The sequence below is a fragment of the Parus major genome, chromosome 3 (genome assembly GCF_001522545.3).
Source record: "Parus major isolate Abel chromosome 3, Parus_major1.1, whole genome shotgun sequence".
NCBI classification, from domain to species: domain Eukaryota; kingdom Metazoa; phylum Chordata; class Aves; order Passeriformes; family Paridae; genus Parus; species Parus major.
Window position 1 is genome coordinate 109,451,075 of NC_031770.1, and position 23,415 is coordinate 109,474,489.

At 40.9% G+C, this 23,415-nt stretch overlaps 1 protein-coding gene across 1 annotated transcript in view; it reads right to left on the reverse strand.

Annotated features, from left to right (window-relative positions):
- Positions 1-23,415, reverse strand: part of PKHD1 (PKHD1 ciliary IPT domain containing fibrocystin/polyductin) — a 245,082-nt gene that overhangs the window by 115,692 nt on the left and 105,975 nt on the right. The window contains exons 39-46 of the mRNA XM_033512946.1: positions 16,431-16,638; positions 15,110-15,255; positions 13,158-13,352; positions 12,242-12,367; positions 9,518-9,651; positions 4,122-4,234; positions 3,218-3,308; positions 1,998-2,132 (exon numbers count right to left, since the gene is read on the reverse strand). Coding sequence (XP_033368837.1) covers positions 1,998-2,132; positions 3,218-3,308; positions 4,122-4,234; positions 9,518-9,651; positions 12,242-12,367; positions 13,158-13,352; positions 15,110-15,255; positions 16,431-16,638 — 1,148 coding nt within the window. The remainder of the gene's footprint in view (positions 1-1,997; positions 2,133-3,217; positions 3,309-4,121; positions 4,235-9,517; positions 9,652-12,241; positions 12,368-13,157; positions 13,353-15,109; positions 15,256-16,430; positions 16,639-23,415) is intronic.

Sequence of the window (23,415 nt, forward strand, 5' to 3'; positions counted from 1 at the left end):
TGGCTTTTTTTCTTACACTTTTGGTTCTTCCATCCCACACAACTTTCTATATTTTTTAATTAATTTATTTTATTTTAATAAATAGCAAGTAGAACTGTGTGAGACAGTAATTCATCCCCTGTGTGTCTCACATCCTCTGTTTTTTCCAGGAAGAAATGCTTTTCCTTAAATGGTCCCACAAAGACAAGTTGTTTAATGAGAACACAGAGGGGGCTTTCTGAATGTCTGGGAAGTTAAAAAAAATCTTTCACTTGGCTTTTACAGGTCCTGGGTTTAGCCCTGTTAGTAACATTTCAATGGGTCAAAGCCCCAACTTTGCAATGCCCTGATATTTCCATAAAACAATCTTGTTTTAAAATCACTTTTTTCCCCCAAAAGTGGAAGGGATAAAAGAGAGGAATATCCAAAGTTCCCATTAAATTAATGTCATAAAGTTTTAATTGATATTAAAGAGGCATCATTATTAAAGGGAGAATTACATACATTAAGATGTAAATTATGACAAGGAGGCTCTTATCGTGAGATAATCAAAGATAATCACCCCCCTGAGGTACTGCAAGAAACAAGGCACAGCGTGAGTGCCTCTAAATCTCTTAGCAAGTACAACATTGCAGTCCTTCCATGGATCCTGCAAAGCAAAAACAAAGACATCCACCCCTTGGTGTCAGAAATTCACTGGGACATCACTTGGACACCTCAAGGTTGGGCAGGTAAAGCCAGGATTTTATCTGAACTATCTACTTAGATTAGACCTGCTAAGGAGGTTTCTTTCTGTGAGCTTGTAAAGAAAACTCATTTTAAATACTTTTTTTTTTTTTTCTGCCAGTCAGAGAGAAAATTAATTTAATAAACAACAATAGAAAACTGAGCAGGGGGAAAAAAAAAGACCTCAAAATCATGAACAAGCAGCTGTGGTGAGTTGTAACTAAAATTCCATTGTTATCCATGTTATTAATCTGTTAACAACCTGGTAGCACCCAAAGGACTTTGTCCAGCTGCCTAAAGAAATAGTGGAAGAAGAACATATTTACTGCATAAATAAAATTACATTTTGTCAGTATTTTTCATTCTCAAGTGAAAAAAGTAAGGCTCTGTGTTCCAGGTGGACAAATGATACTGAGAGAGAGCAGAGGAAACCAAAGTGTTAACAAGGACAGAAACCAAAGCTGGTGTTCCCCCTCAGTATTCTCAAATCACTAAACTAAACCCACTGGTGCATGGTTAAATGGTGTTAAATGAAAAAGGTGTATAAGAATTTGTGTTAGAAAAGTTTGATTAAAGAAAAATTACTATTTCTCTCAAAAAGTCAGGTTTGGTGAAATTCCAAGTTTTTTCTGAGACCATGTCAATCCTGAAAAAACAAAAAAATTAGTGGGGAAAAAAATCTGTACTTGTCTTGCTAAGATCCTTTTTGTGTTTGTGATTTTGCTTTCACTTTTGAATGTTTAAGAAAGAATATATGGGATTATGCCTTATAGTGTGAAATCTTGCAGTAGTTTCAAATGAAAATAGAAAAAACAGAGTCCTTGTTTTCAAATTTGTTTTAAAAAAAATAAATCTTAAAATCTTACATGATGAAATGAAAAGGAAAAGATAAAAAAAAACCCAAAACATAGAGCCATAGAACTGTTTTGGAAAAGCCCTCTAAGACCATGGAGTCCAATCTTCAACCCAGCACTGCCAAAACCAACACTTAGTGTCCCAAAGTGCCACTTACATGGTTTTTAAAACCCTCCAAGTGATTCCACTATTGCCCTAGGCAGTCTGTGCCAACACCTGAAAACCTTTCAGTGAAGGTATTTCCCCCAAAATCCAGTCTAAACCTCCACTGGTGCAACTTGAGGGCATTCCTTTATAACCTATTTAAAATCCAAGCTTTTCCCAAGCTGCCATGGAGCAGGAGCTGTTCTCCAGGTCGCTTTCTTGTTTCTCCAAATTCCTATTGAAATGTTGCTGTGAGACTTAAGAGACACTGAAATATTCCCTGCAGTTCTTACCTTTTGCCCAAGGTGTCCATTTAAAACACTGTCAGACACAGAGACGTTTCCCAGGCTTTCCACAACGTCAATGCCAAAGTCCTCGCAAATAGAAATGCAGAAATGCCGTAGTTCGAGGTTCCTGCTACGGAAAATCTACATAAAAGGAAAATAAAATAATAATAATAGATATCATCATCAAAGAATAGAATGGCTTAGGTTGGAAGGAACCTTAAAGATCATCTCATTCCAAACCCTGCCATGGGCACTGGCACCTTCCACTATCCCAGGCTGCTCTGAGCCCCATCCAACCTGGCCTTGAACACCTCCAGAATGGGGCACCTAAAAGAAAGAAGATGGTTTCTAAAAGGAGCCCATGGAAAGAAGCAGAATAAACTTAGTTATTTGTGTATTCAGCCACACACAGAAATTACAAGTTATGCAGAGAAAATAAACAGCGACAACAAACTTGCAAATCAACGTTTTGTTTTATTTCTTTGCACACAAATAACCTTTTCCAGAAAGGGAACGCATCAGCCTGAAAAATCACACTGAAAAATTGGACACCTGCAGAGAAAGAGTCATAGGGATGGGTGAGGCTATAAAACCTTGCAGAGAAACACATACAGACTGTTCAGGTCAGCAAACATGAATTAATAGGATCACAGGCTCCAAACTGTGAGCATGGGAAAAAAGTATGACATAATAAAAGGTAGTGTGGGTTTTTAAAATCAGATTAAATAATAGTGAGACATATTATCTGGAGAACAAGGCTAGACAAATTCAAATCAATAAAAAGTGGCAAATTTTAAGAAGAATTAACAAAATGATCCCATGGAAGCCATCATTTCTATAAAGGTAAGGTATCCACCTATCACAATCCTCATGAACAGCTCTGATCCACTTGGAGGATTTTTTTATTTGGCGACTTGGATAAGTGGAAGGTGTCCTTACTCATTGCAGGCAGATTGCAGTGAGATGGTTTTTAAGGTCCCTTCCAATCCAAACCACTCTAAAATTCCATGATTACAGGGGCAAACAGATGCTAGATGATTACAGAGCTGGTGAAAATAGCACTGATTCTGCAGCAAAAAGAATTCACACAAATCAAGTTTCTGGCTCTTTCATTCGAACACGAGCCTGCAGGTGAGGGACATGGACATCCAGAGCTTTTAGTCAGTGTGGAGGTGAGATACTCAGAAAGATCCTGACATCACAGAAGGCAGTGGGGACAAACCTACCTGTGCTCCCCCGTGGCAGCTCCAGGCTGTGAAGTTGTTGAGCTGAACACGACTGTCTGGCAAATACTCTGGGTACACCAGCAACCCATACCTGTTTAGAAGAGAAAGCCATGGAGACTGTTCCTTTACAGTGCATGTACTGGTGAGCAGATTTTTTCTATTCATCATTTTGATATCTAAAATATTAAATCTGTAACAGTTGTCTGCAGGACAATTTATTTCTTTAGACCAAAGTCAAAAGTTTTCAGTGTTAGACCTATCAGAGTTAAAAAGGAGTGTGAACTGAGAAGTTCTCACTACAAAACACCCTCCCATGCTCATGAGTTTTCAGCCAGCATCACCTTCAGATAAGCCTGACATGAATCTGGACAGATAAGGTTTTTCTTTATCTTGGATTCAGCTAACTTGAATTACAGCCCAAATGTATGCATTCCTGAATGCAGCACTTGGTTTGACCTTCTCAGAGATTTAAAATCCAGAGATTAATATCCAGATTAGCTCAAAATTCAGGTCGCCTTATCAGCTGATTTTCACTACAATGTCATTTTTTAATACTCTTTCTGTTTTAGGGAGTTACTGGTTAAAACTTTTGTCAGTAGCTGTTCCTGGATACTAAAGGAACAACAGCTGCATGAAATGTCACAGAACCATGGAATCATGGAGGGTTGGAAGGGATCTTAGAGATCATCTCGTTCCACCACCCTGCCATGGGCAGGGACACCTCCCACACCGATTCTGCCCTGCTCCAAACAGCTCTGCTTGAGAGAGGAGGACCTGAAAGGGTGCAAAACTATGGGGAAAAGTCCTGAAAAGAGGGGCTGGGCCTTTTCTGCCCAGCACTGCAATTACAGATGGCACGACCGTTCGCTGAAGGAAAATCTCTTTAACCAAACTCCCCAAGTACCTTGTGCAGGAGTGAGCTGTGTTCTCTCTGAAGGACACCAGAGGCACTTGGGATGGTCCCTCAGGGGAGAGATGAAAGAAATAGCCATACCCAGCACCACACACTGTGTTACCCTGCAGAGAGGAATATGTGACAACGAAAATAATATTACCACAGATTTCTGGAAATTAAAATCAATTTTAGAAACACGCAAATTAAAATCCCAGCTGAAGTCCATTCAAATTCTGGTAAACTGGGTGGTGGAGACTGGTACCCCCTTTCTGTGTCTCCAGTCTTGTTCTGTTTTCACTTTGACCTTGGGCCAGTTGTAAAAATATTTGTTTATAAACCAGACAAGGAGGAGTGGCCAAGCAATAGAGACAAGTGTCAGAAAAATGGTGTTGTCACAACACTTGAAGAAGTAGGTAAGAAAAAAATGTGTTGAAAACTTACATCTTTAAACTCCTTTCTACATAAGAAAATGTCAGGAAGGAAAAGTAAATCACAAACTAATCACAAAGGTAAATTACAAACTAATCAAGTTTACTGATTTTCTTCTCAGTCTGAATATTTGTCTTATCTCCCAAAGCAAACACAGGATAAGGAAATATGGGATATATTTGCATTGAAAAAGTGAGACTCCTAAAAATCAAGAGAAAGCAAAGAATAACATCTTCAGGATATGACTGAACAATTAAACTTCCTCACACCTGCAGTAAATTATGTGGTTTGGATCATTTTTTACAGGATGAATAACCATAGGAAGATGTGCTGTAAGTCATTATCATTTAATATCACTTAAAGAATTTGCATCCTAAATTCTGCACTCGAGTTCCATTATTTGTGTTGCAAGAGGTAAAAATAATTGGACATAAGATTAAAATTTGCCTTAAAATTAGGAGTTTGGCACTTAAAGAATCTTCATTGAGTGGGTTGTATGAGCTGTATTCGGTTTGTTCTGAACTTTTCTACACAAGGACAAAAAACCTGCTCTTGCCAGCTTAATTTGGAGAGCAGCCAAGCCTTGTTGTGTTTGGGCTGTGTCCATATAGCAATGTCTTCATGTGTGCACCTGTGCATGATCCCTCTCACCTGCCTTAGGTGTGTGAAAATTTGACGTCCAGGCTGGTAGATTTTAGCTCCCTTTCTAGGGAAAAAAAATAAGACATAGGCATGTGCAGAAGGCAATGCTTTTGGTCTGTCCTTAGACAAAATTAATTGCTCTCTGGAGGTATGTGGCTCTCTAAGGGGGGTCTAAGCTGAGCTTTCTTGCAGCTCTAAGGAGGGCTTGTTCTCTAAGATCAGGTCTGACGCCACCACTCCCCTTCATAGGTCACTGGACAGTGTTAAAATACTAATGACTTTTTGGTCCCTGATGGTCCAAATCAAAGCTGAGCCTGGTGACCTCGAGGTGAAACCCTCCATATACCAATTACTTTCTTCTGACCCATCCAAGTGTGCTCCCTGCAGTCCTGATCTCTGACATCTGTCAAGGAATAAAGTACCGAGACCCAAAGCTCTGCTTTCTCTATCCCCTGGTAAAACTGCTGCTTTTTCTGAAAGTGCAGCCACTTTCAGACCCTTTTTCTTTAACAAAACACTTCTGCAGTCCGGTCACATCATTTCCAGGATATTTTACTTGCGACTCCAACCGTGCGTTCTACGGATGATTCATAAGGAAAAAAAAACCCTGCATATTTATTCAGCCAGCTCGTGGCTGGAGGGCAGGGGTTTTAGGCAAGCAGGGAATTTTGTGTGGAAATCAATTCTTTGTGGAAGTCAGTATATTACGAATGTCCGTGCAACCAAAATTCCAGAGAGAAATTACCTCCCTGAGCATGCCAAATACCTGGAGGTATGCGCTGCGAGTCAGTAAAATCAAGTGGCTGACGGTTTAAGTGTCTCTTAACCGTACAACTCTGCTGGTGTAAATGTTTCATCAATTTCCTTTAGATAGGTGGCACTCCAACTGTTGACCTTAAAGACGACATAAAAGTTCTGGACTGTGTTGCCAGAACCATTCCCACAGTTTCTGACCTGGCAGGATGTGAGTAGTACCCACACGGTGCCCGTTTCGATGTGGGAACAATTTGCAGGAAAGGGTTTGGAAAAGATCTCTGCAGGGATGAAACGGTGGGAAAACAGTGCCAGACAGATGCAGCCCCTCCTCTTTGGTGCTGTGGAGAATGGCTGGATGGGGTGACACTAGGGAACAAATGCCTTTACCAGCAGTGTGACCATCAGTCACCCCTGTGACACGGAGACACCGGCTGAGCTCCACCCTGCTCATTCAGCAGAGCTGTTTCCCAGTCCTCAACACCAAGGCAAGAAAGGAAAGGGAGGATCTTGCTGCATTTCTTAAACCCAGTCCATATGTTGCTATGCATGAGCACCGCTGGCTCTGGGATTTCAAGGCATTGAATGTTTATGGATTGGAACAACAAAAAGGCCAAAACTCACTAGGCCTGAGAGAGCCAAGAGAAAAAAGATAAAAACCTTCTTTTAAAGTATTTTTCCTGCACGCATAAAGAAAACCAAGGACATGGGGTGGATGTTTCAGTGAGAAAAATATCACAATATCACAGAGGAGCATCTCCTGTTCCTTGCACTGATAGCACTTAAAAGGCAAGAAACCAGCCTGCTAATGAGATTGTCTGTGACTGTAAAAAGTGATAACCTGGGCTTACACACTGTGTTTAAAAAAAAATTGTACTAACCTTGTAATAATCAGTTTGCACTCATACTGTCCAAGTATAAAATTTCATCTAACAGCCTGATTCACTTAAGAGCACTTAAGTGCACTTAAGAGCTTAAGTCAAATGGAAATCGGTGGGAACTGGGTCTCCAAATGTCTTTGTAGGCTCAAACCTTTGTAGGTTTGAGTGACTGCTCTGTCCCAATTTCCACACCGTTTAGGCCACCACTGAATTTCAAGGAAATTTAAGCTCTTCAGCCACCAATGCAAATTTAGGCTCCCAAGTAAATTGAGTAGTTAATGAAAATATTATTGCAGGTCTCACTGCAGAAAGGCTTAAGCCATCATGCACAGAAGATGTTACACAGTTTGGACCCAGAGCTCTCTGCAGCCCCTGCCTTAAAGATTGCAGCCAATAAATTTAAAACCAGCAATCAAAAGATGGAAATCTGAAAATAAAATAAAAATAAAATAAAATAAAATAAATAAAATGATAAAATAAAATAAAATAAAATAAAAAAAAATAAATAAAATAAAAATTAAAAAAATTAAAAATAAATAAATAAAATAAAATAAAATAAAGCAAAACAAAACAAAACAAAATAAAATAAAAATAAAATAAAATAAAATAAATAAAATGATAAAATAAAATAAAATAAAATAAATAAAATAAATAAAATAAAATAAAAAAATTAAAAATAAATAAATAAAATAAAATAAAATAAAGCAAAACAAAACAAAATCAAATCAAATCAAATCAAATCAAATCAAATCAAATCAAATCAAATCAAATAAAATAAAATAAAATAAAATAATTTTAAAAAACACAAAACCAATAAACAAAAATACTGACAGACACCTAAAATAAAATTCTAAACTGGGAAAATTTCTATCACCTGTTCTGGCCTGGGAACCAGGTGGAAGATGAGCCTTTCCCATAACATTCTTCAAGCTTTCCCAATAAACTAGGATTATAAATACCTAAAAAGATTGAGTCATTTGACCTGAGAATTGTCATGAGCGAAAATGTGCTAAGACTACAACATCATAATGCTGGTGCTGGACCAGCACCCCTGGAATTTAGTGATTATTATTGCACTGAGAAAAAGTCCACAGTTCTTTTGCTTGGGAAAAATGTGATTTTTTTTCTCTCAATATCCCTGTGCTTTGCTCTCTTCCTGAGCAAAGAGGTCCTGTTTGCTCCTGTTGTACAGTAAGTGCAGTTAATAACAATTTTAAGATGGTCAACTTCTCCGAGTTTTCCTTTTGCTGCTGCAACTCCTCAAATATTCCAGTCCTCGAGATGATGATGGTTATCAGCAACCATCTGAGGGCCATCTGCTACCCTGCCTGGAGCAGCACATCTCCGGAGAGCAGAAAGGACCCCCTGATATTGGGGTACACAGCCACAGCTGTAGCTTTATCTCTGTAAACTCACGTGAGCAGAGAGGGATAAATAAATGTGCTGAAAAGCCAGCACAGCCAGCTCCCAGGAACCCGTGGAGGTAATTGCAGCAAACCTTTTCAAAAGCTGAGCCACTGGCAATGGAGTCAGCAGCTCCAGGGTAAGTCAGTGCATGACAGTACAAAACTCTGTGTTTAGTGGAGCTGAAATTCTCATGATCCTGCCTAGTTGCTGTATTTTTAAACCGCATTTGATGGCCTTAAAAACGATAAATATGGCCTCAAGGGAATTGCAGAAATATTCTCTCCTCCTTCCTTGGTGGTCCTGTCTTCATAAAAACATAGGAAATGTGTTGGTCTCTTTTTCACCTTCAAATTCAGGTGCAAATCTTTCCTCACGGAGCAGAAGCCCCGGGGGTGATTAGGTCTTCACAAACAGTAATTGGTTTGGTTACTGGAGGTTAACAATAGAACAGGTTAGGATTATTTTTTAAATGAAAATATGCATTTTTCACTACTGAAAGTGTCTTAAGAAAGGTCAGTTTCAATGTAATTCCTTAAAATAGTTGGGAAGGAAAAGTGGTTTGAAGTTGATGAAAATCATTTTTCCACGAAACACATGAAAGTGACTCTTTATTCTGAAATGTAAGACCAAAAAAGAGAACTAAGAGAAAGCATCAGAGAATTAGTGAATAAAAATATTTTTTTCTGAGCTCAGCTTTGTCATGTGTGGCTATTAAGCTATTAGCCCTTTAAAAACCTGATGTTTTATTGCTATTTAGGATAGGGAAGCTTTGTTTCTTTCAAAATCAATGTCATTTTTATAGGACAGGAAACGTTCTCTTTCTCACCCTGGAATGCAAATCTTTAGCTGTATGCTCAATGTGATTTTAAATCCAGACAGAAGTGCAATTGATGCTGCTGAATTTAAGTGTTTCTGTAGTCAGTCCATTAAAATTGAGGGGTTTTTTTAATAATGGCAGAAATTCTAGAGAAACTGAGACTAAACTTTTTCAATTTTTTCTGAATCTGTGAGCATTACATAATAAAACAAATTTTTAAAGTACCTCAGGATGAATTATCTCACTGTAATATTCCATTCCACTCGAACACAGCAAAATTCCCAGTAATAAATTTACCCAGGAACATAATTTATTTTGTAATATGCACTTGTTTCAATATCCCATCACAAGCAGAGGTTCTGACAGCTCAAGAAACAAATACTGTGTTTTTTGTTTCCCAGATAAATGAAGCTCTGTGTCTTTCTGATACCTTTGATTAGAAAGGAAATGTTATGTCTTATACCAGAACTTCTTACCCTGATGTGGCTGGCAGGAGCCCTGATGTAGATCCCTGCTGGTGACAGTGTTTCAATATTGGATAAACCATCACTTACAGAAAGTCCAATCACTATGTTGTTACTGATTTTGTTCTCCTCTTCTAGCCCCTCACCTTTAAAAGAAAACAATATGAAGGTGTAAAAAAAAAAAAAAAAAAAAAGATAAAAATGTAAAAAAATAAGAGGAAGAAAAAAAGAAAAATAAACCAATATATACATATAGCTGAAAACCTTCTATTATCATGATACTCATTTCAATACACGCAAGTCCAGGTGTTATATTCACATATATTTCCCTGTATGAGGTATTACATGTGACTATACCACATATATGTTCTGGACTGCAAGCTTCTGGTGAAAATAAATAAAATGTGTATTATAAAGCCAGTTTGCAGTTGGGAAAACAGATTCAGAGTGGTTCAGAGTGGGAAAGAGGCTCACTTATGCACACACAGGCATGCTCCTGGCAGTATTAGAATTCAAAGTCTTCTTTATCTCCTCTCTCTGTTTAGTGCCCTACTTATATGGAAGAAAATTTCTAAACATGCTGAAAAACACCTGGTGCACCTCTGCACAAAAGTGGGGGTTTCACCCCCAAGCAATGGAGTAGGAGAAGAGAAAGGGAAAAAATCAATCAGCCAATTGATCAGACAACACAAGACTCTTGGGGTGCCCCAGATCTAGTTACAGTATAGAAGTAGGAAGAAGAAAGCAAAATAAATATTTTTTATGATCGTAAAGAAATGGGGGCCACCCAATGGCAAGGAGTGGACATTCCCATACATTGCAAATCCAAATAAGGAGACATTGATAGGACAAGGGGAAACGGCCTCAGGTTGCTCTGGGGGAGGTTTAGGTTGGATATTAGTAAAGATTTCTTCACCTAAAGGGTGGTCAGGCATTGGAACAGGCTGCCCAGGGAAGTGGTGGAGTCGCCATCCCTGGAAGCGTTTGCAGCCATGGAGACACGGCACCTGGGGCAGGGTTCAGTGGCGGGATGGGCAGGCCCAGTTTAACGGGTGAACTTCCAGAACAAGGAACACCCTGAAGGCCTTTTCCAACCTCAGTGACTCCATGACTCTATGATCAGCACTGCTGCTCTTTTGGCAGCAGAATACAAAGTGGAATCTTGACTGGAATGTATGCATAGGCCATTCTCTCTGGCCTATTTAGGAGGAAACCACATCCATTTAATTTTTTCTATCCAACAGAAGTCATTATGTTCAAATACAACTGCTCAGGTTCTATTCATAATACAGATCCCTTCCCAAATCACTGCTATCCCAAATAGAAGCCACTTCACAAGAAAAGCCATGCCTTTGGTTTTTGGGACTGCAATAAATACTTTTAGCCTTTTCTCAGTCTTTTGAGGGAATCCACTTTCTCAATTTTTTCCAGTCTATATGTACTACAAACAATGCTACTGCCAGAGCATGAACAGGATCCTAAAGAAGTCCTTTTGACAGCTGTACAGGATTTTGAGGTTTTGGCTTTCAAACTTAGACCTTGTGTGTCAATAATTTTAAGCCCAGAATGACATTTTGTGATGGTCTTTCAAACCCTCTGAAGATAAGGATTTTAGGTGTAATCACTGAGAGAATCCAATTCCAGAGCTGCAAAGAGCCAGCTATAATAAATATTCCTTCACAGGCAACAAAATTATACATAAATGAATCCATCAGACCCTCTGGAGCTGCTGACAGTGAAGCCATTAAAAGCATCTTGAGGATAAGGTGCATTCAGGCTGAAACTTCAGCTCAGCTCAGAGTTTTAATTAAAACATAGATCCCAACATGAGTGAGCCAAGGAATGGCAGCAGCTTGGAGGTCCTGCTCTGCTTTCCGTGGCTGCAAGGGTTCTGTACATCAGCTTGGGCCAGTCCTGCATCTCTCTGAGCCAGCTCTCCTCATCAGCAAGGTGTGTATATCACATTGGGTTTATAAACTTCCCTGTTTAAATCATGATATATCACTCCTCATTATGTTTATACACAGCACCAGCACAGGGACTCGATGTGTGTGGGGAACTGCAGGATCAGAACTGAAGGCTTTCTTTTTTTCCCCTCTGTTTATCTCATAATTGGTCATTTTTATCCCATCTCTTATGGAAAACAAAAATCGAGCTATATCTTTAGGTATTCAGGCAACATGAGATCCCAGCAGAAGATGCTTCAAGTCAGTCTCCTGATGGTTAGTTAGGAGAAATATTTTGTTGTTTAACAGTTTTGTTGCTCCAAGCTCCGATTTATTTAAGTGCTAAATCCTCTGGTTATCTTTTAACATATGCTTTCATTCCATTATCTGTGACATCAAATGACTGAAGTTAAAGGTAATATGCTCCTGAATGCTTCACTGAGCTGTGGTCTTAAATATTGCATAATGACACTTCTCCAAAGACAGATTAATCAATCCCCTAAAAATAAATCTATTATTTTTTCATGGAAAAATAATTGATCCCAATCAAGTGAAGACTGACCTGAAGGAAGAGAGCGGGTCAAATGGAAGCAGCTGTTAGGAGCTGTGTGTGGAAATGTGGGAGTTTATTCCAAATCCACTGACACCAGAAATTGCAGAAGATGTGATTGAAGTTCTCAGAGTGCAGTTAATGATCTGCCATTCTTTCCTCCAAAGGCATTTTCATGCAAATGGGAAGCAGCACAAGCTGCTGTTGCATGCAGTGTAGACATTTGCCTGCTTCACTTACCCAGGAGAATCCCATGGCCTGAAATGTTGTAGAAAACATTGCTGTCCACACTGAGGTTGGAGATCCCGGCCAGACGGAGGCCTTGGCCAAAGGAGTCCAGAACACAGCACCCATGGATGTAAGAGTCTGGAAAGAAGTGAGTGGTGGGAGCAAAAATCACCCTGCAGATTGAGGGCAGATATTTTGTACCCCTTCTCTAGGCAGGCATGGTGAGCTTCCCATCATCCAGATCCTGGCCAGTGCTGCCATCTGCCCCCAGGATGTTCTGACCCTCACTCAGTGATGAAGATGGCACAGGAAATAATTGTCCCTGTCCATGGCAGAGGGGTTGCACCTTGATGATCTTTTTAGGTCCCTTCCAAACCAAACCATTCTATGATTCTGTGAGAGGTGCACATATAGCTTATCTGGAAGGGAAAATCCATCCAGCACCCTTGAAACTCTTTCTGAGCCCACCTAACTTGCCTCTACCACCACCAGTCTTTGGAGCCCTCACTGCTACTTCCACAGAGATTAATTTGGCACTTTACAGTGACAAATTCAAAAGAACTTAATATGTTCCTTAACCTCTGGGTGATAAAATTAAATGTTGGTCCCTGCAACTAGCCAGCCCTGAGCCATTTTTGGGCTCCCTCATAGTGTATGAGTGCATTCATTTCCAGAGCTACTCTCTTCTACATCAAAAGAGCAGTGTAGCATAAAAAAAAAAAATATTATTTTATGAAGAAGCAGAAATACAAAGGAAGTGAAGCAGGTGAAACCACTCTGTCACTTGGAAATGGACTAGAGATGAGGGGCTTTTTTTTCCCATTTAGCAATCCATTTTGTCAAGTTTCTCAAGAGCCTAGCAGGTTCTGAGGGAGCCTGGCCCAGCTCTGGGCAGGAGAAGGCGGGTGTCTCGAGTTCAGACACTCACCTGCCATCCAGGTGTTGCCAGTGACAGTCAGGGCGCTGCGGTGGGGCCGGAACACTTGGCCCACGTGGCGGAACTGGACCCCCTCCAGCTGGAGCCGACTCGCCTGTCCCTGGAAGGCCTCCACAACCACGACGGCTCCCAGGTCCCGAGAGCCCAGCTGCCTCTCACTTCTCTTGTACAAACACCCAGAGCCACCTAGGACAGGACCCAGCCAGAGCTGTGAGTGCCACCCTCCCCATGGGGTGGGGTGTGCAGAGGGAGATCAGCCCCGCTGACCCAGAGACTCCACCACCAACCAGGATCTGAAACATGAGCCCAAAAACAACGCAGGCAAACGTTTTTGATGCTCCCTCAAAATACTGTCATGGTTCTCTCCCTAAAAGTCTGGACATTTTGGAGGGAAATGTATCAAGACAAGCATGAAGCTGTAGTTTTATGTCTTGGACAGCTCCTTGGAGTTAATTGTAGATAATTGTATGCATAAAGAGGGATTTGAAATTGATTTCACTTAGGTGAGTTTCTGGAAAAGGAGATTGGGCATGAATTCACAGAACTAAACTGAAAAGAAGCATTTTGCCGTTTCTTTAAAACTCTGCTCTCCTCAATCTCCCTGCAGATGGATGGAGAGCTGTTACTACTCACAGTTTTGAGACAAAAATAGAGATTAGAGAGAAATTTTTCCTTGTGAGGAGGTGGGGAGGCCTTGGCACAGAGTGCCCAGAGAAGCTGTGGCTGCCCCTGGAGCACTGGAAGTGTCCAAGGCCAGGCTGGATGGGGCTTGGGATAGTGGAAGGTGGCCCTACCCAGGGCAGGAGGGTGGAATAAGATGAGCTTTAACTTCCCTTCCAATCCAACCATTCTTGGATTCCATGCTATGACAAAAAATTAAATCATAGGGCTGGGTAAAATTCCTGAAAGACCTTTCCACTGGTGTGAGAGATTCAGACTATGAATGTGTTACTTGGGCTTGTTCAGTGGAAGAGCAGAGGGGATCTCAAATTCCAGCACTGCCTGCTGATGCCCAGTAATGCTCATTTTTCTTTTAAAGAAGTTAAATTAACCACAAAAAAACACTGCTCACTCCTCTTCTGGTGACTCCTCTGAGAAATCCTCCTATCCTTTAACGCAAATAAAAACCTCAAATGGTTAGTGCATTTCAGAGCCTGTATTTATGAGTTCCACACCAAATGGACCATAAATCCATGAGTAATATAAGCAGTTGGTTGCTGGATATCAAATGAAGTCTTGTGTCACAGTCTGAAAGCCCAAGGCACTTTTTTTTAAAGGAAACCTTACACCTGGGTAGCCAGATAACTTAACTCTCCTCACATTATAATCACTGTGTCTGATTCTGCTTCCTGAAGAGATGGTGTAAATCAGGAATCCACCTGTCAAACTCCATGGCATTTCATACAGGTGAAACTAAAGGAGAGCTGATGTATTTAACAGTTTTTCACCAGTGATACACTATGCATCACCTGTTATTTTTTCCTTGGCAACCCTAAACACTAAACAACATCTCAATATTTTACACTAAAGCGTACAAACAGCGTTGAGCTGTTTTGTTTTTCCTTCTTCTTAAAGTGACTAAATAGTAAACACAATTAAAAATTTAATATATTATGTACACTGAAACATGTTTTCAGAAGATACTTTCTTTTCTACACCCTTAGGCTCAGGCAAAACTAAAGGGTCTTTCCCAAGATGGCTTGAAACAACAGTGTGAAAATAATACATCTGAGATATTACAATGAAGTGCAGTTCAACTCCCAAGACTTCACACTTCAATGTCAAACAATGTTTGGAAAGACAAACTCTCTTTCCTGGCACTGGAATGTCTCAAAGTTATCCTGGGAAGAAAGAGTTCCAATACACAGTGATGCTGCCACGATGGGAGTTTAACGGAGCAGTTTTCCTCCTCCGTACATTTCTGTGAGTTGAGACCTCCTCACCTGCATTTGCACATTGCCTGAGGTGGGACATCCTCTCCAGTGTGACATTTCCTTGAACAACAACCCTTCTGCTGATCAGTGCCACCACAGTACTTGGAGGCAGACCTCGGCCATTGCCCCATCCCTCTCCAGCACTGTGGGGGTACCTAACAAAAGATAAAAATTAATGTCTGCTCCTGCCAGACTGAGAGAATTATATTTATGATTTCTTGTTATTTATGTTTATGATCATAACCTCCCAAATTCAGAGCTGGTTTTAGTATTTTTCTCAGATGGGACAGTGGCACATCCAGTGCTAGATAGGCTTTTCCATGTCTAATGTTTGCTTTCATCTTCTTGTTTCACAAGGGCTCAAACCTACCTTAGATTATGTACATAATATTATATTGTGTTGTGTTATTAAGAAGAGGATTTTCATCCAGAGAGTGGTTGGGCTCTAGAACAGGCCCCCGAGGGAAGTGGTTACAGCTCCAAGGTTGCCAGAGCTCAAAGAAAGACTTGGACAACACTTCCAGGCACATGGTGAAGATTTTGGAATTTCCCTATGCAGGGCCAAGAACTGGATTCAATGATCCTTGTGAGTCCCTTCCAAATTAGGATGGTTTATGATTCTATGATATTTACAGCAATATATTTCAGCTTTCTAATTTTTTGAATTATCTTCCCAAAACATGTTTGGGTGAACCATCAGGACCTTTTTACTCAAGCCCAAATTATTTCTGGAAATAATACCCTTAAACTTCCTGGACATTGGAGTTAGGTTGCCTCTAGACAGACAATGTGTTTCAACACTGGAGATGATAAGAAGTTGTTTTCAGACAGTTTAAGATCTCCAAGCACAGTAGATGAGGAGGGTGTAAGACAGTGAAATTAACACTCACTGGAAATATGGAAGCAGATTTCCATAGTGAAAAAATTCACTTTGAGTTATTACTTAAGAAAATCAGTCAAGAAGAGAGGATATTTTTTGACACAAATCATACATTTCTTGTGAAAAAATGCACTTTCTCAAGAAATTGACTATGCAGGAAATTTCTTTGTCATTCCTATACTGATTCCACTGGACTTTACTGGCCACCAGTGTTTTCTGCTTCAAAGGTTTTCTGAGTTCAAGGGCGTGATACAGAATTTAAACATTCAGGATTGAACATCTACTACCTTTAGGGGGAGTGAGGAACTGAAATATCACTGGCCACCTCTGTTAAAGGGATTTATATAGTTATTATGTCCCACAGGGAACAGCAAATCCTGACTTTGATCAAATTTTCTCCTTGTTTAGCTCTCTGCTCTATAAAGATCTCCTTGGCTCCCGAAAGGATACCTGAGGGGTGATCTAAGGTGCAGCTCCGTGCTGTTCACAGACTGGATAACAGCCACTTCCTCCTGCTGCTCTGCATCTCCAAGGCCTGAACTTCCCACCAGGATTTCCTCACCAGGTTGCCAATCAACAGGTTCCTGGAGCACTAATCGTGTGTCACTAGCGTTAGCTGATGATTGCAAGTGTGTGGAAACTACTTTGGGCATCCAGCCTGAAAAGAACAAGCAAAAAAAGTTGAAAAGCAAGACATTTAATTTAAAACAAACAAACAAAGAGTAGCAGCATGCTCCTGGTTCAAGGCTGGGCTGGACAGTGGAGGTGTCCCTGTCAATCACAGGGGTCAAAATGAGCTGGTTTTAAGGTTCCTTCCAGTAAAAACCTTTCAGTAATTCAATGGTTCTATGAAACCTGTGTATAACAAGCCCCAACAATGAAAAATCTTGCCCTGTAACCCTCCTTTCTTCACTTAACGAAGTTTCCTTTAACTTTTGACATTTCCTTATCCCTCTCAGGCTTTGGAACAGATTGGTCCAGTGAGGTCCAACACTGAACACCACCAGGGGAGAGCGTGTGTGTCACACATCCACCTTTAGAATACTTTTCCTTCCCTCCCTTGCAATAGGTCATCATCTACCTTTAGCCCACAGCAAATTCCTGTCCTCCCTGGTCACACTGCAGGACAGTAATAATAGCAGAAATCACTGAGTGTAGAGGTTGCACCCAATAAATAATTTTCAAATTAAGCAAACTTCTTTGTCCATATCCTGTTTCACTTTCTCACTCCTTATACTCCAGTGTCCTCATTACTTATGTTCTAGTGACCCAACCATTTCCTTAATGAAGATGGAAATAAGAAGTAGCACGTCCAAGACAATGAATTCACAGCAGAATCACAGAAGAATCAAATCTTTGTACTCTTTTATCTTGAAGTACAAGTGAGTACCTAGTCTGTGTGTCAATGATGGGCATCTAAACCTGAGATACTTCTGTATTATTACATTTTCTTAAATCAAACTCAAAACTGCTCCAATTCTAGTTATGAAAATCTCCCAGACATCCTTCATTTAAGGTATTTCAGTTCATGTTACAAACAGTTCTGGAAGGAATCCAACAGATCTCCTCCTGTTCAGCTCTGCCCTGGGAGGCACATCTGGAGTGCTGTGTCCAGTTCTGGGCTCCTCAGGACCAGAGAGACCTGGAGCTCCTGGAATGGGTGCAGTGCCCAGTGACAAAGATGATGGAGGGACTGGAGCATCTCCCTGCCCAGGAAAGGCTGAGGGGGCTGGGGCTGTTCAGCCTCGAGGGGAGCCCCAGCTGAGAGGGGACCTCATCCCTGGGTGTCCCTGTGAGCAGGGAGGGCTCAGAGCAGGGCCCAGGCTCTGCTCCATGGGGATCCAGCAATGGCACCAGAGGAATGGGCAGGGATTGATCCCAGCAAGTTCCACCTGAACAGGAGGAAGAACTTCCCAGTGCAGTGACCGAGAACTGAGCAGAGACCAGAGAGGGAGTGGAGTCTCCTCACTGGGGATATTCCAGACCTGTCTGGACACAATCCCTGTGCTCTGGGATGGCCCTGCTGGAGCAGGGAGGAAGGACTAGGTGTGCTTCCTTCCAGCCTGACCCATGCTGGGACTCTGTGAAGCCAATGCAGAAGCTGAAATGCAGTCAGACACAGAGGACACTGTAGATGCCAAGGGATCCAGACTGGAATGACTCTGTAGTATCCCCCAGAACATGTGGAACCTTTATCCACATTCATCACTCACCCCACAGTTCTGCTTCTATGGGGCCACACTGTTTTCTAATGCAGGCATAGCCAAAACCCACCTTCCAACCTTCACAGGCACAGACATCAAAGACCACATCCTCAAAACAACTCAAAAACCCCTCTTAATATCATCCTATGTGCATTCTTTTACCAGCAGCACTCTCTTCATCTCTACTCATTTACCTTCTTCCACTGAGCCATTCTCATGAATTTCTAGGACTGGCATAAAAGCCAAGGACTGCCAGCAGCCATCTGCATGTGGAGCACAGCACAATCTCTCTCCAGCTCTGGACATTTTGTTTACAGTGTTGATTTGTGTGCCTGTGCTAATGTGTGTTCTCGTGCATCTGTGTCCAGACACACAAGTGACCCCTGTGGAGTTCATCTGTCACACACACTCTGCAGCAGCACTGCTGGGCAGCAGCTCTTGTCACTAAGGAGTGGGAAACACCATTCTGCATTCAAAACATGCTCCAAAGGAAAAGGCTTTTTTTCAGGCTTTTTTTCAAGCTCTGACTCAAAATTTTTTTCAGGAAAATTTTCTCAATTTTTTGTGTGTTTTTTCTTCTAAAAGAATATATTCAAGGCATCCAAGCATTCCTTCATTTCCTTTATTTCCTTTTTCTTATTTTCAACTCTTACTGAGTTCAGCTACCTGTCTCCCATTCCACGGTTTGTTTCACCTGATCTAGCTGGGATGGGATATTTTTCTGCATGTTCATAATTTACTTCCATTTTCCAATAAGTTCAGTATATTTTTGTTAGGGAAAACCAAACCAACCAAACAAACAGGTCTAGTAGATTCCACTTTCCTAGAATCATAAAATCATTAAAATTTAAAAAAGACCTGTGAAACCATCAGGTCCAACCATTAACTCAGCTCTTCCATGTCTACCACCAAACCATGTCCCTAAGCAACACATTTATCCATTTCCTTTCTTCCCATTTATATTCCCACATACAACACCTCCAGGTCAGAATCTCCTCTATTTCCAGCAGCACAAGTAACACACAAGATATGGTCAGTGACACCTTTCTGGTGTCAATGAGGGACCATAACTGAAGCTTCTTTGCCCTAATTTTAATATATTCCTCTTGAAAACAAACTCTAGCTTGGATAAAATATGCAAAGTTCATAAAATAACCTTCAATGTCTGGTTTTGGACTGTGCAACAGGTAAATAAATTACCTGTTTGAGGGGAAAATATTTAAAAGACCAACAGCTGTGGTGTATTTAAATTATTTCATCCCCCAAAATGTACTGCGAGGAGAAACACTCCAAATGCTGAAAAATAGATGAATCTGTATAACTCCTCAATTATTGAACTCATTTTTAATAATTAACTAACCACGAGTTGGAAAAAAACCAACAAACCCACATCTTGAAAACTAAAGCAGAAGTGACTTCATGTCAAAGGTACAGGACAGAGCCTTCAGACAAAAAAAGCAATACAAGAATTGAACACTTTACTAAAACACTTTACTAAATGACTTAACAGAACACCCTTAAATATGGAGCAGAGCAAAATGGTGCAGTCTAGAAATGCAAGGGACTTGAAAATTAATTCCAAATGAATTAATCACAGATCTTAAAATCATGAACATCTTGGCATCAGGACTCTGGTTATGCATTCTGTTAGAAGCCTAATGTGAAGTTTGCAGTCTTGTATGGACTCAGTAACATTATTAAGACAATTCTGATGTGTACAATGCCATTCTTGAGAAAAAACAACATAAATTTTATTTCTTATGGCTCCCAACACAAAACATTTCATGAATCTATGTGGGATGATATTTCACTTATCTATCTGCTTTCACCCAGTCCTAAGCAGTGTTAGGATACCAACAGCTACAGATGGACTAAAAGAAATGGCTTTAAACCATGAGAGGAGCGATTTAGATTGGATGTTAGGAAGAAATTCTCAAGTCAGAGGGTGGGGAGGCCCTGCACAGGTTGCCCAGAGAAGCTGTGGCTGCCCCTGGATCCCCAGAAGTGTCCAGGAACAGGTTTGACAGGGCTTGGAGCAACCTGGGATAGTGGAAGGTGTCACCTGAGTCACCCCCACTCTCTGCCAGGACACCAGGAGGTGTTGATATCTTGGTTATTTTTATTACCAATCCCCCTCTACAGGGAACAACTTTCCAGAAAATGACTCTCCTTTTAACTGAGACTGATCCATTAAATTCCTGCCTGTCTTCAGCCTTCAACAATCACAGCCTCCCCACTTCTCTTCCTGCTGAAAGGAGCTTTCATACATTTCTATTTGGTTACATGAATTCCACCTTAAATCTATGGGAGTCTAAGAGTTTATGTGACAAGATGAAAAGTTCCTTTCATGGAAAACAGATGTCCCTGACCTGAAAACCAGACTTTTTGGAGTAGATTTTGTTACCTAACTTTAGACACCCTGGGAACCTCCTAACCAAGCCTGATAACAAGCAGTGTGAGTCACATCCAGAGTCAGGCAGAGATGGAGAACAAGGTTTACTCACAGCACTGTTGGTACAAAAGGAATCTTCTAATGGGTTTTAAGAGAACTGATTCCAGTCCTAAGCCTGCCATGGGTCTGTTGGTCTTTCTCCCAAAAGCTGTTCAAATGTTTCTTAAAAACTTCCTTATTTGTCATGGGGCAGCAGGCTTTGAACCCTTCTCTGACACCCAGGACCCTGCTGAATCTCATCTTCACTCCTATTTACCACAAATTAATTAACTCAGTGGTGAACACACAGTTGTTTGTGGTGTTGACAAACTGTAAAGCTCTTTTACCCCTTCTGAGTGTTTATTGGCGTTTTAAAGTTGAGGTAATGAGACCCCTTTATTCCACAAAAGGAATTTATGAGAACTGCAGGGCTCAGACACAAAATCTACTTACTGGGAATGTACAAATTACACTGCAGATAATCTGTCAATCTGTTGTAGCTATACTGTAAATCTTTAGTGTAAATGGGAATAAGAGCTTTCAATTTCCAGGAACAAAGTGAAAAGAAAACTGCTTTCCTGCCCTACAAAAAAAAAAAAAAGGAAAAACAAAACAAAACAAAACACCCTTCCCTGCAAAAACTTTTCAAGAAAAGATAATAACATAATAATATAATTCAATGGATTATAACTGCTTTTATTTTTTTAAAGAATATAAAAAAACCTCCCACCTATGGTAGGGAGTTGAAACTGGAAGACCCTTAAGGTCTCTTCCAGCCCCAACCATTCTGTGACTCTATGATTGTCTCTGGTAATAAAATACAACACACTTTCCTGCAGAATTTCAGGTGTCAGACTATTTTAGGAATATAGTTTCCTCTCCTTTGTCATACTCCCTTATTATTATTCCCTTTTCCTGGCCCACAATGCACTTCCTAACCAAATTTAGCTTGGCCATTCCTAACATTTTCAAATTTCCAAGTGATAACTGGCAGTACAGCCATTGGAAACTGGTGCTTCAGGAAAAAGATGAGATTTTTAAAATATATTCTTAGATCCATGACAAAGATGTTGTTTCAGTTAATAAAACAAACCATAAAAATAATAATGGATAAAATTCTTTAAGTTAAAAGGAAGAGAAAATCTTTTCCAGAAATTCTCTTTAGTCAGGATAGCACAGAGATGTGCTGCTACAGCTCTCTGTGATCAAATGGATCTTCAAGTGACAGATCCTTAATTAAGGACTACGAAAAATATTTTATGAATTTGGATTTTATAATTTTTTTTTGGAAATGTCACAGTTATCTCAGATCTTGCAGTGACAAGTTCAGTCACTGACCATAAAGGGTAGGGAATCAAAAAAGAAGACTAAAAGCTGCTTTGTTATCTTTTCAAATGTGTTAAAAAACATTTGCTTGAACTGTGAGCTGTCAACCCTCTGGACTTGAACATTTCCAGCTCTTTTTGCTCTCTGTTATTTCCAGTCCTAGGTATATTCCCTAAGCATTTGCATGTTTTAGCTTATTTTGCAGTGAGAGGAGTCTGCTAGGGGTTTTTTTTGTTGTTGTTTTTTTTACCAGCTGCACATCTTAGAAAGACAGGGATATCTCTGCCTGAAGCTGGGAGCTGCCTTCCCACCCCCGTGCAGTCCTGCAGGACTCAGTGCTGTGTGTGGGCAGCTCCTGGGGAGATGCAGAGCAGCTTTCCTGCCCCCTCCTGCCACAGCCACTGCACTGAGCTCTTCATCCCCGCCCCGAGGTGGAACAGAAGGTCCTTCCTGATTTATAACTGCTCCTAAACCCTTAGGACACCCAAGAGATTATCAGCTCTATGACAAGAAGCTGCAGCAGGACCACACTGGGTATTTCAGGTGGGCTCAAATCCTAGTTTGGAATCAGAGAATGGTTTGGGCTGGAGGGGACCTCTAAAGTGATCTACTCCAGCTCCCCTCCTCCTGTTGAAGGAGCAGGATCAGGTTGCTCAGAGCCCCGTCCAACCTGATCTCAAATCTTCTCTCCGTGATCAAAAATAAAAAACCTGACCTCATCTGGACAAGAGGACAAACTGAATAATTTGTATTTTCTCCACTAGGAAACATCCTTGAAAGTGACCTAGTCCTGCTGGAAGTTCCTATTCATGAAACTGCAGTTTTCACTTGAAGAATTTCTGCCTCAGTATCTCTCAACAGCACCCTGGAGAAAGCAAGGATTATCATGTCCTTTTCCTGGAAGTGTTCCAGGTGAGGTTGGATGGAGCTTGGAGCAGCCTGGTCTGGTGGAAAATGTCCCTGCCATGGCAGGGTTTTGGAATGAAATGAGTTTAAGGACCCTTCCAACACAAACCATCCTGTGGTTTTAGGATCTTACTGAGGGTGGGAAGGGCTTTGTGATTGAACAGATCTATAAGAACTCTCATTGTTGTCCATTTCTGACAATTTACATTGCAGAAAATGTACCTTCCCTGCATGCTACCCCATAAAAGCACAAATTTCCCTTTAATCAGAGGTCCTGGAGTCACTTTGCTAAGTCACATGAGTCCCGAAAACAAGGGGAAAGAAATTCTTGTTATGCCATTGCATAAACCAAAATCCACGCTCCACACCTGGGACGAGCTCACAGCCAGAGATGCCATGGAGGAAAAAGCCTTTAGACAGAGAACAGGAGCAAAGAGCTGCAGCCCTGGCAGCCAAGGACAGGGGTCCTGCAGGGAGCTGCAGACTGCTGGTGACACTTTGTGCCACTGCCAGTTCATCTCCAGTGCTGCTGTGGAACGAGACAGGGAAACCTCCCTGCAGGAGTGGG